The sequence below is a fragment of the Phragmites australis genome, chromosome 17 (assembly GCF_958298935.1).
Source record: "Phragmites australis chromosome 17, lpPhrAust1.1, whole genome shotgun sequence".
Taxonomy (NCBI): Eukaryota; Viridiplantae; Streptophyta; class Magnoliopsida; order Poales; family Poaceae; genus Phragmites; species Phragmites australis.
Genome location: NC_084937.1, coordinates 17,782,183 through 17,799,329, shown reverse-complemented (window position 1 = coordinate 17,799,329; position 17,147 = coordinate 17,782,183). Strand labels below are relative to the sequence as shown.

Genomic DNA, 17,147 nt, shown 5'->3' with positions numbered 1-17,147 from the left:
ACTCACTGGAAGGTCCGACGATCAGAAGAGATGTACACTGGACTATTTAACAGAAGCTTGGTATTTTCAGAGGAAATAGATTATAACTCACAGGATAGTCCGGTGATGAAGAAAGTGCACACCGGAGACTTCACCAGAGCATTTAACAGAGTGTGTGAAAAACCCCAAAAAGAAGAAGTTCTACACACCGTAAGGTCCGATGATGAAGACAGTGCACACCAGAGTATTTTGTGCAGAGAAGAAGTTTAGCGTGGTCTGGCTCAGGATAACTCACTGGATAGTCCGGTGATGAAGGAGGAGTATACACCGGACAATATGGTCAGAAGAACTCCGAGTAAGTTCCAACAACTAGTTTTTGAGAATATACACACCGGATGGTCCAGTACTTGTACCTTTGTTAACGTCGGATCATCCGGTGTTCATAGAATCTGTGAGCTGTTGGGATAACGGCTAGTCTATGAGGTTGAGGCTATAAATACCCCTCCACTCATTCATTTGGAGTTACTGGAGTCTATAGAAACCCTTGTACATCTAAGAAGACATCCAAACCATCCAAGAGCATAAAGTGTTCATCTAAACCGATTAAGCACACCATTAGTGAGTGATTAGTGTTTATAGGCCTAGAGAAAATAGTTGCTAGGTGCTGCAACCTAGAATATGGATCAAAGAGTGATCCAAAAGTGTATCCAGAGGTACTCCGGCGCCTTGGAGTTTTTGTGACTCGCCGGTAACTTGTTGACCCTCCGACTTGGTGTGGAGCGGCGATAAGAGGTTTGTGCGGGGACACGGAGTCATTTGTCTTTGTGACTAAAGCTCTGAAGTGAAGACGATGCTCAAGTGATCGGAAGAGAGATTAGTGGTGAGATCTCGCCTTGGTGGCTTGATGACTTATCGTGCTTGAGGTCTTATCTTGGTGACTTGGTATCTCAAGAGCCGTGATCTGAAGAGACTTAGCGATCGAGAGTATATCCTTTGTGGAGCTCCAACGTGGACTAGAGGTGGCTTGTGTGCCATCGATGCTACGGGATAAAAATCCCTTGTGCCGAGTTTGTCTTTTTACCTTATTTACGTTTTCACATTAAGATAGAATTATCTTATAAAAATTTTAGAGCCAATAATTTTAAGTGTCATAATTCACTCCCCTCTTAGACGTCCTCAATTCCCTACATCAATACTTCTTAATCAATCAATATCATATAAACATTGAAGAAGAAAAACTCTACTTAAAAAAATCATGCTTGTCGAATTATATAGATTTTTTATCTTCCATATCACTAAAGCTCCGGTCCCAGGGATATCCTGTTGTTGCGTCATGAATCTGACTAATATGTGATTAACCTTAGTGTTTTCCATCAAACATCGTCAAAGAAAGATATAGAAAATAAAAGATAGATATGTTGTCCCAGGCCTATCGTTCGGACCTTGGAGGTCCCCAAGACGTTGGCGGTTGTGCTCATGGTTATTATGGATTTCGATGATGGTACATCATACTATCGAATAGAGGAACATTGTCAGGGTTAATTAGTAGAAATATGAAAATAAAGTTAGGGATTGGCTTTTTATCATGTTAGTGCCAATGTAGTGTCATCATTGGAACAACCGTGAATGACTAGAGTAGTGTTTCCTTTCCCTTTTAGCAAGTTTTTTGTGGCAATTCTACTTGTTATCATTTTATACTTATGCATTTTTTTATTTGGTTTTCAGGAGAAACAGGATAGTGGATATAGATATTTACTAAATGAAGCTCACGTGCTAGCAAAACCAATCAAGAGCACCAGTTTAATATCAACTTTAGCAATGCAGGGCCTCATAGGACAAGTATTTCTTCTCCAAACATCATTTAACCTCTGCAACAATTTACCAAGACGATCAAGAAAGAGAGAGTATATAGACTAAATCTCATGACACGAAAACCTTCGCTTTTCACGCTCGTTTTTTGTTTTTCTTTCAAGTTCACTCCTTTTCTTCTTAGTTCGGTCATCCCGTTCTCTTACTATAAAAAGAATATATGCAACAATATAGGCAAATATTCCACATGCATAATCTAAACTGCATGCAATATTTTTGGTTTTTTTTAAAGAAAGGAAAATAAAAATAAAAATATGCCATGGAACTGCTTGTGCAAAATAAAATAAAAAAGTACGGTGTTGGGACAAAGCTAACACAAGTATATCAAACGCTCTTACGAGAGGAGTACATATTCAACCAAGTGAAAATGAAATATTAGCCAAATAAAAATAGATAATGGGAGAAGGAACCTCCCAAGCTTAAGCTTCTTGTGTGCAGCAGGGCTCATGGCTAATGCTGTGAGTGGCTTCCTTGAGAGAAGCCGAAGGACCAACGGAAGAATCTCACACACATAGATTGTTATTCACTTTGTGCTTGTGGTAGAGGTGATGTCGTCCACCATTACTCGGAGTTGATTCACCATGTCGTATCGTACGAAATCACTTGTTTCACCTTCCTCTTCATTATTGGAGGACGCATTGTCCTCCTTCTCTTCTTCTTTCTGTTTTTAGGAGGAAATTTTATTGCTAATTTATCAGGCTATGTCGAGTATAATGTAGTAGTTGGAGTAGACTACACTAGAATTATGAATTATTATGATGCACTTGTGTTATGGTAGTGAGTTTCCAAATATTCTCCAAGAGCCAACTAGTGCCTACATTAGTGCGTGCTTTATATATGCTACCATTATACTTAACAATTGTGCAAGAGCAAGTGGCAACCAAAAAGGTTGCTACCTGCCTAACCACTAACAAACCAGTAAACCAGTAGTTACATCAGCAATCCTGACTGCTGTTGCAAGTCTGTCATAACATATCAGGCCGCCCACCAAAGTACTACCACTATAATCTTCATGCGCCGTGCATTTAAAAAAAGACATGGTGATCTCTGAGAGTATATTAAGGAAAAAATATCCAAATTACTTTCCTAAACTATTTCTAGTGTCCAAATAACCCTCTGAACTTTAAAACCGTGTATTTAATCCTCAAAACTTTAAATACCGAATCATATAATCCCTAGAATGATTTGCAACAACGAGTTTGATGACGTAGTGGAGGTTTCACTGACATGATGGCCCATGATGTTGGACATGGCGGCGAGGCCGTCACCTCTGGCCTCCTGCTCCCTCCCATCGTCCTCTCTCTCTCAGGCTGTCCAATCCGCCGTCGCTATGCATTGCTCTCCTCGCCATGTGTGTCGTCTCCTTGCGCACCCCTCCCGTGCCACGCATCAGCCATGCTATTTCTTTTTTCCTTTCTTCTTCCCACCCGTAGTAGAGAAAGGGGGCTCGACTGGGCGGCAACCGGCGACGCGCAAGGGGGAGGGGATACCTGGGGCAGGCTCCCCGGAGCATGAGAACAGAGGGGCGCTTGGCGGCAAGGCCATACTCACGCGTGTGTGAGCTCATGGTTTGCGCAGTAGAGTGGAGCTTTGGGCTGTCGGTGCTTCCCCGGCCAGGGTGGCGTGTGCACGGACACCGCCTCGGTGAGGGGAAGCGATCCCCTCACCAAGGGGTCTTGGAGGGAGCCTGAGGAGGGTTGCCCTTGGTGGGAGGTGGCGAAGCAGCAAGGGGAAGGGGCCACAATGGCGGTCCGGGCGGGAGAGAGAGGAGAAAGAGAGGAGGGGGTGCAGGAGGCATGAGGGGCTCACTGGAGGAGGTTGCGGTTGAAGGTGGCGCCGGTCGGCGTCGGGGCGGAGAGGAAGCAGAGGAGGCGTAGGCTTGTCGTGGCGTGGTGTGGTGCGGGATGAGGCGCGCGTGAGAGGCCCCGGTGTGGTTCAGGGTCGGCCGAGCGGGGGGGGGGGGGGGGAGGGGAAGAGGAGGGGCTAAGGAAGGGGAGGAGTGCTCGGGCAAGAAGGGGGAGGGGAGGAGAGTGGGGTGGGGCGGCGGTCTAGGCGAGGGGGTGGACACTATACTTGCACAGCAGCAGTCACGCGGCGGTGATGGAGTGGTGGCTAGGGGCATGTTCTCGTCGCGTCACGCCACTCCTCCATGCCGTCGCTTGCCCGCGCACCACAAACCACTCTAAAGGTTATGTAATCAGGTATTTAAAGTTTGAGAGGTTATATAAACACTTTTAAAGTTTGGAGGTTATCCGAACGCTAGAAGTAGTTCAGGTAAATAATTTAGATTTTTTACATAAGGAAAACTGTAGGCGTTTGTGATGATTTTAAAGAAAATATAGATGTAACACTCAATATCTAAACCGTAGTATATTTTTGAACGGAGGGAGTAGCAGTTCTTCAAGAATTTAACCAGAAGATAACTAGGCAATCTAGAGTAGATTACTTATAAAACTACTGCTTCTCTTCCACACCTCTGCGTTGAAAAAGGTTCGACACAGATCAATTAAGCTTAAAGGTGTAATCGATAAAGGCAGAACTAGCCTATGCTAGAAATATTTATTTCATCACCAGATCCACCACCTATCGGCGGATTAGGTGATCAGTTAGGTAATGCATGAAGCTAACCGTACTGCAAATTGTAGTGGTGCAAGTACAGCATGTCATCTTACAAGGCAAGTAAAGCACGATTAAAAAAAGAGAGAGAAGTAAACACAGTCATAGGCTAGACATAAAGGTAAAAATGAGGCCAGTCCCCGTTTGAAACATCTGGATTTTCCTCCATTTCTGCAGGGATTGGATCGTTTTCTATAAAATGCATTGAACCTGCCTTGGATACTAACACATCACATTTTGGCTCATGTGCAAGGGGAAAATTTCAATCATAGGATGTCTCTGGATTTGAACTAATCTTAAGGTTTTTGTATCTGAATTGTCCTGTCCAAATATATCATGCAGTCAGTGTATCATTGTACCAAAAGTAGCGTGTAATTGACTAGATTTATGATGTAAAAAAAAATCCAAGCCGACATGGATCAACCCTCCTAAGACCAACTAGGATATTTTTTTCCCTTAACAATATTTGAACTGGCCCAACTTGCATACCCATAAAAACTCTGCATGAGAGACAGAAACTGCATGTTTCAGTATATATTCTCTGCTTTTCCTGTCGCTCTCTCGAGGAAACGAAGGCGGTCCTAAATGCAGCAGGCAGAGAGCTGAAGGCACGTCAAGGCAAGAAAGGAGAAAACGAAAACGAGACATCGATGCAAAAAGGGGAGCATCACTGAGCTGACAGGGTGGCGGCAATACGAGCAAGAGCAAGCACCCAACAAAAGCGAGCGCAAAGCTGCCCGTCCGCGCGCTTTCTTTTAAAGCGAGCGCCTCATCCCTTTGCCTGAAGCCACCGCTCCTACTCCTCTAGCTCCAGCGAGAGTGCTGGCAAGAAAGGCAGAGAACTGAATGCATTGTGCTGCCGTCGCCGCCTGCAGAGCCGAGGCCATGAAGAAGGCGGTGGCAATGGGAGGAGGGGGAGGTGGCGGTGGCAAGGGAGGCACGGCCCCGACGGACCTGCTGGTCTGCTTCCCCGCGCGGCAGCACCTGGCGCTGATGCCCAAGCCCATCTGCAGCCCGTCCCGGACCACCATGAACAAGGCGGCCGCCGCGCGCCGGCGCCAGGTGCCGGGCGCGAGCGTCGCTGGTGGCGTGAGAGCGCGCGGTAGTAGCCCGATGTTCCGGGGCTCCAATGCGAAGCAGACGGCGGAGGATGACGACGAGCCGCAGTCGCCCAAGGTCACGTGCGCCGGGCAGATCAAGGTCGGACGGCCTAAGAAGCCGCGCACGGCGGCGGCGGCGGCGGGTAAGAACGGGAAGGAGGGAGGCGGCGGAGGCAGGAGCTGGCTCACCGTGGTGGAGGAGATCGAGCAACTGCACGGCCGGAGGAAGAAGATGGGTTGGCTAGAGACCGTCGGGATCAGGAGGGACGCGCTGCCGTTCCTCGGCGGCGCGCTCCGGAGCCTGCTGCTCAAGGCGCGCTGCTTCGGGTCCCTCCACGGTGCGGTGGAGTCCTCCACGGACGACGACGACGGTGCGGTGGCGAACGAAGGCGAACACGGCGCCGGCGGGAGCGCGGCGGCGAGCGTGTTCTCCAAGTGGCTCATGGTGCTGGAAGGTGGGCAGGAGGCCCTGGAGCAAGACTCCGGAGAAGACGACGAGCGGCAGAGCAAGGAGACGGACGAGTGCTCGTCCGCGCCGCCCCCGAACGCGCTGCTGCTCATGCGGTGCCGATCGGCGCCGGCGAAGGGGCTGTCCAGGAGAGGGACAGGGGAGCCGCCGGCCGGTGAGGTCGAGCAAGAGAAGGGGAGCGCGGACGCCGTGCCGGGAGACGGTCACGATAGCACAGAGGAGGACAGGGGCGAGCTGGTGTTCGTGAGCACAGCGCCGGGCTTCCTGAAGCTGTCAATAGACATCGCCCAGGAGACGTGGGTCGTCGGCGGCATGGACCCCCTCGTGAGGAGCCGGAGCTGGAAGAGATGAACCCGGCGAGGAGTATGCTGTGGCCGGCGGTGGAACTTGTTGTACAGATCACCTCACCGGTGTATGTTTTCATTCGGATGAAAAATATAAACCGAAGCTACAAAAATGCCGAGTTTGTCTTGGAAACAGAGGTTTTCCGTACAAGTTTCGCAAGAACCTGTATAATTTTCGCAGAATCCCATGAAATGCACACCATCTAAAGAGAAGATGAGTCGTGCCGCAATTGCTAGGTTGCGTCAAGATAAAAAAGACGCCACAGTATGTTTAAGCGAAATCCTGTGTGCACTGCTCTCAAAAAAGAAAAAAAATCACGTGTACACTTGACAGCAATTTTCCCAATGCTCAGCGTGGCATTGATGCCAGCCAGACTACCTGGCACTTCCAAGCAGCACTACAAAATGTAGGCTCTTAAAAGAAGAATAAATTGTTCTATGCTGCAGACTTGCAGAGCGGCAGGGCCAGACCGTATGCTGCGCCAAGAATTACAGCTTCCGAGGCAATGCGATACTTTTGGCCCCAGCGTTTCGTTTGGTACGCTAATGACCTGCTTGATCGCAAGCACAAGATCACCAATTATTAACAAGCATTAGTACAGGATATCGCTCTCAAACTCAACTGCACTGCAAACGTCAGTTTGCACCAAACGCACGAGAAAACCGAGGACTTAAATAGCGCTACACTAAAGGCCTTTTACCATTTGCATCTGCTTTGTTTCGGGAGTCCTGTTCTTTTTACGAAGAGATTTTTTTTTTCTTTTAACGTTTTAACAACTTTTTTCATGAAAAGATCCTCTCACACATTTCCTCTGCCTCAAAATCCTCTCTTATTTTTTTTTAATAAATCCTTTCGAAGAGAAGCTATTGAAAATAAGAAAAAAATAAAAGATTTGAGAATGAAAAAAGAATCAAGAAAGAAATAAAATGAAAAAAATATGATTAAAAATTATCTAATTCTACTCCAGTGTTTAAAGACGAAAAAAGGTCGTCACAGTATGTCAACACCTAGCACAGGCAGCGAATACGAAATGAGTGTGGCGACTCCCCCGGAGCAGGCATAATGGCAGCAGGTGGCCTCTGTCCTGCCGGGGGCAGACACAATGCACATATCGAGTACCTGCAGAAGGGTAAGGGGAAAGGGGGAACGAGAGGTAGCATTCCGTCCCTTGGAAAGCCAATTGTGCACGAACCAAAAGCGTGCGTTACAGTTGTCCTCTACACATACCACAGCATTGACAGTGCTGTAAAGCTTCCCGTTTACTACTACTACCTGTTTATCCAAAAGGTGTACATGAACCTATGCTACACCCAGCAGATTAACTTTGCAGTATGTAAAAATCATCCACTGATCGCGAAATTGTAAGTGATTTGTAACTCTGAAGCTACTTCGTCGCGTGAAATGCCATTTTGTACAGTTATGCTCGAATCTTACACAGCAAGAGGGAGAATAGGAGCTTGATTCGGTTCACTGAAGGCAGAGCTAAATGGAAGGTCCACCGTGACACCCTTTTGTGAGCACTATACAGGGGCGAGGAGGTGCTTCACAGAAAAAGATTGGAGAACTGCTTATACTGCCATATTAGACCCTGGAAAATTGTTGTAGCAAAAATGTGTTAGCAAGTTGACTGTAAATTATGCGCTGAAGTATGACATGACTTCCTCACAAAATTTTATTTTTGCTATGTGTGAGCATGGAAATCCACACCACGTATGATCAGGATTAAGTCATTAATCAAAAAATGTGAGATGAGTCGATGAGAGGAGAAAGAGCTTGTTAAGAGGGATTTTATGGTTGAAATATAAACAAAATAAAGGTGCCAAATAAAAAAAAATGCTTCCAATGGAACATAGAGAATAAGGGTCTGTTTGACAGAGCTCCCAGAGCAGCTTCACGGGTAGAATCAGGGGGAGCTCTGCCAAATAACAGCTTTCAGTTTTTAGCTCTTTGAGTGGAATCCGTGAGAGCGATTATCTGAAATAAACTAGAAGCTGGAGGGCTGAAAAAAACAGCTTCCCCTAATTCACTTCCGCACAGAATCACTTCCTCCATATAGTTTATTCTAGAGAATCACTATAGACTCACTTTAAGCCACATAATTACTTTTCCAGAGAATCACTCTCCGCAGAGAATTTGAATCAGAGACAGCTCTACCAAACAGGCCTAAGTATCGATCACACTTCTTAGTTGTTGGTCCACGTCTATAGAAACGGTAGGCAAGAAAAGTGGTGATTATAACGATAACAAGCATGTTGCCAATGATAGGAGGGTCTCGTGATAGTATTACCATTCAGCATAAAATGAAAACACATTTTTACTTAGAAAATTACAAAGAAAATAAAGGTTGGAAAAGTTGTTCTGATCCACATCAAGTATCACTGACTTGGGCCCAGGCAGGCGGTAGCAGGCGTGCCAACAACGCCAGGAGCCGGCAGTCTAAGGGCCCAAGATAAGAGGTTTCAACTCCAAGTTAGCTAGTTTAGTTTAGAACTTCAGATAAGATTTGGTAGTTAGATTCGATTGTTATTCAAGATTAGACCTATTGTATATAAGGAGTTTGGCACCCATTTATTTGATCATTCAATAAATAAGCCTCTAATTCCCCAGGCTACCTTCTCCCAGCCACGGTCCACCAGGTAGCCGATCAAGGCACCTTGGCGCAGAGGATACCACCCTCGCCCACCTGTGAGCCATAATTACTTCCTCTGAAACCTAGGCTCCACCAAAGGTACTATTAAAAATGCAGCTAATTATTTACTTTCAGAAAGAAAAAGTTTAACAAATATAAAACAAGCCTCGTTTTACTTTAATATCACACAAGTGCAATGAATCAAACAAATCGATGTCAAGCGGTATTACCTCGACTAATTCGTTGATGAAGCAGATGCCTTCTGGATCTCCGTTGTTATCGCCTCAGCAAGATCTGATGCCTCATACTCAGCTCCAAAGCACCTTACTGTGTCCAAGCATGGATCTAACAAGTACCTGTAACAAACAGATGGTCATGTTCTGGAAGCATTAACAAAATGGCAAGGGACACAAGTGGTCTGTGTGCTCTTACATATTATGAGAGCTTTCTACAAGATAGTCCTGACCAACTTCCTCTACTCTTTTAAAGAAAACACGGTATTCCTGTGCAATCTGTCTTACTGCACTGATGGAGCCCGTTAGTCCTACTATTCTTGGGTCAAATTCTGCAGTTAAAATGAGGCAAAATCATCACTTGCAGACATGGTTCAAAATTTGAATGTTAGAAATCCTAATAGTATAGAATAACTTACCACTAAGGTATGCCTTAAGCTGAGCAGGTGAATCACGTTGAGGATCAATTGTGATAAAGAGTGGTGCAATCTTGATATCATACTTTAACTCTAGTAAACAACAATTAAGCACCATAAGAAATTATGAAGATCGCAAATCAATAATGGCCATAGCTGAGCCAACAAAACTTATTCATTGCAAGCAAATTATAGATTACCGCAAAAGTTTCAAACCAACTGGCACAGAGTAAGAAACTTGACCATAACTAACGGAAGCCAAGACTGAGTAAGCATAGTATTGAAGACATAACTATGACTTACTTTTTAGCAAAAGATCATAGATCATTGGTAACAGCTAAGAAAGGTCATCAAGAAACTATATAAACTGAGGACGTAGCCAAATTGGATAAATTGAGTTTTTAACTTTAACCTAAATATGATAAACTAAACATGCACATACACCCTCGCAGAGCGCATACAGAAGATTTTATGCGGGTAACTATATAAGCTGCTAATCACTGAATGTATAAAAGAAAAATACAGAACAAACTGAACAAAATTCAATAGATGATGTGCCACCAACTATGTATTCCCGAGAAAGTAGGATGTGGACTGTACATAGCAACACACCTAACAGCTTAATAACATCAGCCATCTTCTGAACTTCATCTGGCCCCACATCTGGGCATGATGTATAGCCAAAGTACATCAGAGTCCAATTTCCTCGAAGCTTTGATTCAGTCACCACATTGTTTTCTGTATCATATAGCTTAAATGGCCCTCCTATTGCAGGCCTATTGGTAGTACACCTTTTGGGAACACTGGTCTGTCCTGCTCCTTTAGCTGAAATACCATGATACAAAATGCAAAACAGCAATAGAGAGCAGAATTACTACACTACTAAAGAATTTATGTAAATCACTTGTTTAAGCTAAGCTACTGCACCAAAAAAAACATAAATTAAAACTGGATGTTATGCAGTTCCATTCTTTTTCTCCAACAAAGATCATCTCAGCAATAGTAACCCCAAGATGATATATGTACAATAGAGGTAACAGTGTCCATAATAGACTAAATGAGAACACATAAATTCATCATTAAGAAGTTCCATCAGATGTCAGAGTATACAGAAATTTTATCTTTGAAGCACAACAGAGCATTTCATCAGGCAGAACTATTACCATCATCTAGTCTAATATCGAGTGGAGTTGCATCAACCTATTACAAGTTAACATAGTTGATATGAAACATAAAAAGTGAATACCATCGAAATGTGTAACATAAACAAACAACATAAAGCTGAAGTGCTCAAATTTTCTTTTGAGTACCTAAGGGAACCGCACGCCTCTCATCATTGTAATGAACAAAAGCAGCTAGTCCAGCAAAAACTAGTAGAGCAGATGGCTGCAAAACCAACAACATTTAGATAAGAATAATGCTGACGTAGAATGCTGCTAAAGTTTCAGTTAGAAAAGTGTGGATGTAGAATACTGCTAAAGATTCAGTTTGGTCAAATTACAGTACACGTGTCCAAAGACATATCTATCAAAGAATAAATTGGTAATGATTTGACATTAAACAAGACTGTGTCTAATACCATAGTTAAATACAATATGGAAAAATAAGAAGATGAGGCAGTCCAAAGAAACAATATACGGCAATGTAGTATATCAATGGCTGAGGATTTGACTCATTCTTTTCAGAAAATTGTATCATTGGCCTGTCATACTTGGAGCTTCCACCATTAGAATAACCTCTAGAATGATGATTCCGCATAGGGAACACCCTGCAGAAGTAAATTCCCAAAATTATCTGTACAACTCAATCAGACAAGTAAAAGCAAAAAATCTACGTGCACACACATGTTAGCAGTAGTGACCACACAAAGATAGCATTCAATCCATGCAAGCATTTATCTGATGTTTTGAGTACCAACTCTCCAAGGTCAACAATACCACCTATCTATAAGGGGCAGTAAGACAACTATCATTTATCAAATCAAACTACAAGAGGAAGTGGCACAATTGCCATTCAAATGCATGGTACAGCTTCGTAGTCATACCATGATATAGCCACTAGCGGTAATCTGAGTCCTCAACAAAAATATATGTATCACATTTACAACAAGAAATGCCAAACACAAACAGCATGTGAGTCAGATCCTTGACAGCCAAATTACAACCAAATTTATGGACTAAACCATGGTCACAAAGAGACCCAGCAATCAAACACTAGTTATAAAATTTACAAGCAGATCCCAGAGTAATGTGTAGTTGCAGTCGGCACAGCACAACATGGGGCGTATGACGGTATGAGAATGCAGGATGGTAGCACATCCCGCGGTATGAGAATGCAGGATGGTAGCACATCCCGCAGAATTCGCCAAAAAAAAAAAGTGCGCAGGGTGCATATACTGCGGTTACTCCAATCAACCGAGAACTCAACATCCATTCCGTGCTACCTGTTGCCCTAATTTACTCTTATGAAACACTAAACCACGTTTCTCCCCCGAATCCTCCCCGCTCCGTTCCACAATGCAAACTCAAAGGAAGACAAGTCCCATATCCCACTCTTCAACCACCTCACGCCACCAATCCCATCTACACCTGCAACAACCGAGGACGCCATCGCGGGCGCGCCACCCGCTGCGGCATTAGCGCGAACACCCGACGAGCGCAGGCACAGCGACACCACGCTCGCGAGAACCGAGAAACGAGAGGGACGTACCGAGGCCGCCACAGCGGAGGAAGCTCGGCGGCCGAGCGGAGGCGGCGGAGCAGCGAGAGTTTGAGGACGCGCGGGGTCAGCATGGCCGGGGCCCGGGAGCGAGGCGGTGGAGAGAAGGGGAAGGGGGAGGTTGGAGAAGAGGAAAAAATACGCCGAAATGGAAATTCTTTGGGCGGTCTTGGGGGTGTCGGGTGGCGTGAGGGCGTGCGCAACTTCTGGTCCAAGAAAGGGAGCTTGATCTTCTTGTGGCCCAAAAAAGTTCGTTATATGGGCTGACGATGGTTTGGTGGCCCAGCAAGTTTATAAATCCTCCTTTCTTGCGATTTTTTTATTTCTATAATTTTCAAATCTGGATTTTGCGAATATATGAAGCCCGTTTTGAGAAATTGCAAATCTATACTCCTATCGGGCAGCTAAGCCACGATGGTATCCATGCTGGATGCCACCAACTGAAAAGTTATCGCTCTTTCAATGTGCGACATTTTTTTCCTGTAAAGGTCATATCTAGTCTCCCCATGTATCAATGTGCTCATTTGGTTCCTTTCCCACCAATGCATAGAGAGAGGAAAAGAGAGGAGAAGAGAGGAGAGGGGAAAGGAGAGAAGAGCGGCAAAGCCCTACCAAAACATATATCTATTTATTATTTTTTATAATCCAGTTAGGTTAGTCATCAGATCTAGTGTTAGATATAAGTTAGAGCAATGTTAGTAGATCTAATTTAAAGATATTTGTACTATTATTAGATATAGAATTTTATAGCAATGTAGAGTAGCTATTAGACCTAGGGTTTATAGTTACGTTTAGTTGGTTGAGTATTTAGAGAGTACAACATTTAACGTATGTTATGTTATTGTAGATATAGCGTATATGGTTGTTATGACATGAAATAATAGTTTTTTTTTGTCGGTCGTGTATAGGTATGTCGGATAAGTCATATTTCAAGTTTTTTTTTAGAAGAGGAGATTTTTTATGGTCCGCAATGGGTATATCTGTTAGGGTTTAACTTAGTAGACAAAGGTATAGCTAGACCAATAGAAAAGAGTTTTTGGGCATTGTACAATTGGTCAATGTAGGGTTTCATACTAGATCATGAGGAACAAGAGCTGACCATAATTATTATATGAATTTACATGTATGGCTATCGAGCACCCATAGTTGCTTTACTCATGCGTGGATGTCAAGAATTACTCCTATCTGACCGCTGTTAAGGCAGTTGAGCTCTCTGTACTTCGACCACAAGTTCCTTGTGGACAAATTCATGAGGTTGAATCAGAGTTGGATCCCTAGGTTTACAACATATTTCCTTCATGTGCTTATGTTGTTAGTGAAGTCTCGTACTTAAATATATTTGGTTGTAGGTTGCGCGGGGCAGGGCTTCTCTTGCTCTGTAGACTAGTGGAGGTGGACATGGGGGTCGAGCGAGTAGAGTCCACGACAGTTCAGTTTCAACCGAGCCCTGCTCATAGCGCTTATGGACCAATGGAGGTCTGAGACACATACGACCTACACTTTAGGGCGTCTCGCTCTTACTTGGCCTACCTCTTACACGGGGCAAGCGATAGGTGTGAGGGACATAGGTCCCACCTAGCGTGATGACATCCTGGCACGATTCGGTGCCGTTATGCGAAGGGATGGCACCCCCTCATATAGGCTATTCTTTGGGTCCGAGACGTATGCACTTACGAAGAGGCGGATACTCTAGGTCATGTATGCTACTTAACGGATGTTCCTTCACGTGCTTAATGTTCTCCCTTTATATGGTTAATGTTGTTTATTTCTAACTGATTGGTGGATTACACCCACCCCGCATCAGACGCCACCGCCGTTTCTAGGCACTTGGAGGCCTACATGTTGTGATTGTTTGAGTGGATCATGTTCATAGGTAGTTGTCACACTTCAGATTGTGCATATTCATATTTGCATACATTTTAGAAGTATTCATAAGCATTTGGATGGATTTTATGCAAGCTTGAATTAGTTTGAATTTAATTTGAATTAAAAAGAGAATATCACATGAAATGATAAAAATACATTTAAATAGAGATTTACAAGTCGCACGCAATTACGTACGCACATTACATATATGTTCACACATCAATATAGATGTGTTCTAGCACACATCTAAACAAGATTAAAGGTATAACCTCACGTAGCATGGGCATGTGCTTTGACTACTGAATGCACCCACGTGTGCAAATATTATTCCTCTCGGGATTTAATCTGAGTCTAGGACTTGAACCATGGTGGGCAAGTTCTAACACAAGAATCATAACCAACTGAGCATAAGTTCGCAGTTTCATTCACTACAACAGAAACAGTCATCCGTACCGGGTTTTCGGTGCCGTTTCATAACAAAAATAGGCAAGCACTCGTCCACTCAGGTAAAAATTGGCACTGATAAGTATTATCAGTGTCTGTTTATAATAAAAACTAGCACTGATATTTTACAAACCGGCATTGAAGCGGAGAGCCAGACCAGAAATTTTTGTTGCCTTTGTTTAATATTTCACTGCTCACATCCGTGGCTCCATCTCCATCCCTCTTTCTCACATTCCAAACCCCGGCGCTCTCTCTCGCACGGCTCTCTCTCACAACACTCATCTCTCACACTCACTCTCCCTCTCTCGCCGAGCTCGTTGGCCTCCCCCTCTCCTCCACCTCGGTCGAGCTCGCCGGCCTTCCGTTCTCCACCTCCCATGACTGCGCTCTCCGACCTCCCTCTCTCCTCCACCCTCGGCCTCCCTTTCTTCTCCCCCTTCACCGTCCTCCTCGCTAGCCTCCTCGTCCCCTCCCCTCGACCAAGCTCACCGATCTCCAGGTCTCCACTTCTCACGGTAGCTCTCTCTGTCCTCCCCCTATCCTCCCTCCTCGACCTCCCCACCTCCTCCCCCTTGGCCTCCTCACCAGCCTCCTCGCGTGGGGTGGCAGGATCCGTGGCCCGAGGGCGGCGGAATCCACGGAAACACAGGGACGACGAGATCGCCATCCTCGTCGTCCCCCATCGACCTGCTCGACGACATCCCGCCCTCCTTGCTCTACTCACCGGCCTCCTCGTGTGGGGGCGGTGGGATCCAGCGTGGGTGCAATGGGATTTGGTGCAGACGGCCTCTCCGACGAAGGCGCCGTGGTGGTGGCCACCACGTCGCCCTCCGACCGCCTCGACCAGCGGCAACGGCAGATTTGTTGCCAGCGGTGAGAGCCTGAGCACGATGGCGGTGACAACATCGGTGAGACGGCGAGCTCTGATGTGGGGCCATTGGTGGGCTACGATGTGGGGCCGACAGCGAGCTCTAGCTCGATGGATCGAGTCGACTCATTTGTTGACCTTTTCTTTTTTTTGTTTTCTGGAAAGCTTAACAGTGCCAGTTGTTAAGCCAGCACTGATAGTTGGAGACTATCAGTGCCCCTTATGGAGTGCTAGTTCCAAAACCGACACTGATGGGGTTTTGGAACCGGCACTCTTGGCCTATTTTGGTGTAGTGATTTATCTTTGATAAATTAGGTTTGTAAGTCTATGCAACTATTCTGTTATAAAATATTTACATGCACGCATCACAAGAGAACACTCTGGTGGTGATATGCCCTAGAGGCAATCATAAAGATAATTATATCATGTCTATGTTCATGAACTTTTGAATAATGTGCTATTCGGTTCCTTAGATAATGATTATTTATATTGATTATCAAGTATGTGATTTGTTTGTGAAACTCTTTATTTTATTGTGATATTATTGTAAATGATCTCTAGTCTTATATCATTATGTGGGACAATAATGATTCACAGACTAGCATATGTATTATGGATCATAGTTATATAGATATTAAATTAATAATGTGGACATATGCTACAGAACATGATGTTAGATATATCTACTTTGAGATACTGGTGGGATTATTATAAGATGTGTCATCAACTGTAAATCTCAAATAGTGTACCCGCATGATCCTTAGACTTGAGATTGTCATTGATTTCTATAATGTGTAATGGCACACTTTGGGTCTATCAAACGCTATTTCATAACTAGATAGTCATATATATATATATATATATATATATATATATTTATTTTACCATAAAACATGTTGTGGGGTGTGAGCGATCAAGATATAATTTACCTCATCCTATATAATGAGAGAGACATCTATGAGCCCCTCAATATGGTTGGATTAGAAAGTGCATGGTCGTGCCAATATGATTAAAGAGTTAATTACAAGTTTATTAATTCACTACAAAATTGAGTAAATGGTTGAGTTATCATAAGGATGACACGTGTCTCGTCTTGAGCTTGACTGATATCACAAGGCAAATGGATTGATGTGTCTGTATATCAAGGTCCAACCGATATGATATTAGTATACTCAGGCGTTAATACGTCCTACTATTAATTTTAGTTGTGCTGTTTATACATGAATCTAACATGCCACATACTTAATGGGTTAGAACATGTACGGATTGGATCCGTTAGTGAGTTTGGTTGAATTGTGATCTATGATAGATTAGAGTCCTAATGGACCACCAACGTGGAAGATCATTGGTGGGCTCTATATAAGGGGATGCATGGGATGTGAACACGCATGATTCAACCACTCCAAACTCTAGCCGCGTCTCTTTACCTAACCTCCCAAAACCTAAGTTAAGCGTGGTGCTAGAACACTGGCGCATGATGTTCCACCTTGGAACATGTGGATACTGTAGAAACGTTGCTACACATTGTGGCATTGATCGACTTGACAACCAAAACTCGAAGCTACATCTGATTCGACTCCCGACCGTATTCAACT

At 44.4% G+C, this 17,147-nt stretch overlaps 2 protein-coding genes across 2 annotated transcripts; one reads left to right on the top strand and one right to left on the bottom strand.

Moving 5' to 3' along the window:
* Positions 1-5,134: 5,134 nt before the first annotated feature.
* On the top strand, positions 5,135-6,569 carry LOC133897591 (uncharacterized). Its single transcript, XM_062338379.1, has one exon. It carries the CDS (start codon positions 5,311-5,313, stop codon positions 6,382-6,384), a length of 1,074 nt encoding a protein of 357 aa, XP_062194363.1. The 5' UTR covers positions 5,135-5,310; the 3' UTR covers positions 6,385-6,569.
* A 1,175-nt stretch (positions 6,570-7,744) lies between these two features.
* Positions 7,745-12,574, bottom strand: LOC133897800 (protein SCO1 homolog 2, mitochondrial-like). Its single transcript, XM_062338629.1, has 8 exons — positions 12,366-12,574; positions 11,295-11,424; positions 10,967-11,042; positions 10,269-10,481; positions 9,660-9,749; positions 9,440-9,572; positions 9,238-9,363; positions 7,745-7,966 (listed from the first exon to the last, which is right to left on the bottom strand). The coding sequence occupies exons 1-7, from the start codon at positions 12,446-12,448 to the stop codon at positions 9,243-9,245; spliced, it is 846 nt and encodes a 281-aa protein (XP_062194613.1). The 5' UTR covers positions 12,449-12,574; the 3' UTR covers positions 7,745-7,966; positions 9,238-9,242.
* Positions 12,575-17,147: the final 4,573 nt, after the last annotated feature.

Coding starts and splice junctions, on each gene's coding strand:
- LOC133897591 (XM_062338379.1), top strand. CDS start 5,311: ATGCATTGTGCTGCCGTCGCCGCCTGCAGAGCCGAGGCCATGAAGAAG.
- LOC133897800 (XM_062338629.1), bottom strand. CDS start 12,448: ATGCTGACCCCGCGCGTCCTCAAACTCTCGCTGCTCCGCCGCCTCCGC. Junction 11,425..12,365: donor CCTCCGCTGTGGCGGCCTCG/GTACGTCCCTCT, acceptor TTACTTCTGCAG/GGTGTTCCCTATGCGGAATC. Junction 9,364..9,439: donor GTAGAAAGCTCTCATAATAT/GTAAGAGCACAC, acceptor TGTTTGTTACAG/GTACTTGTTAGATCCATGCT.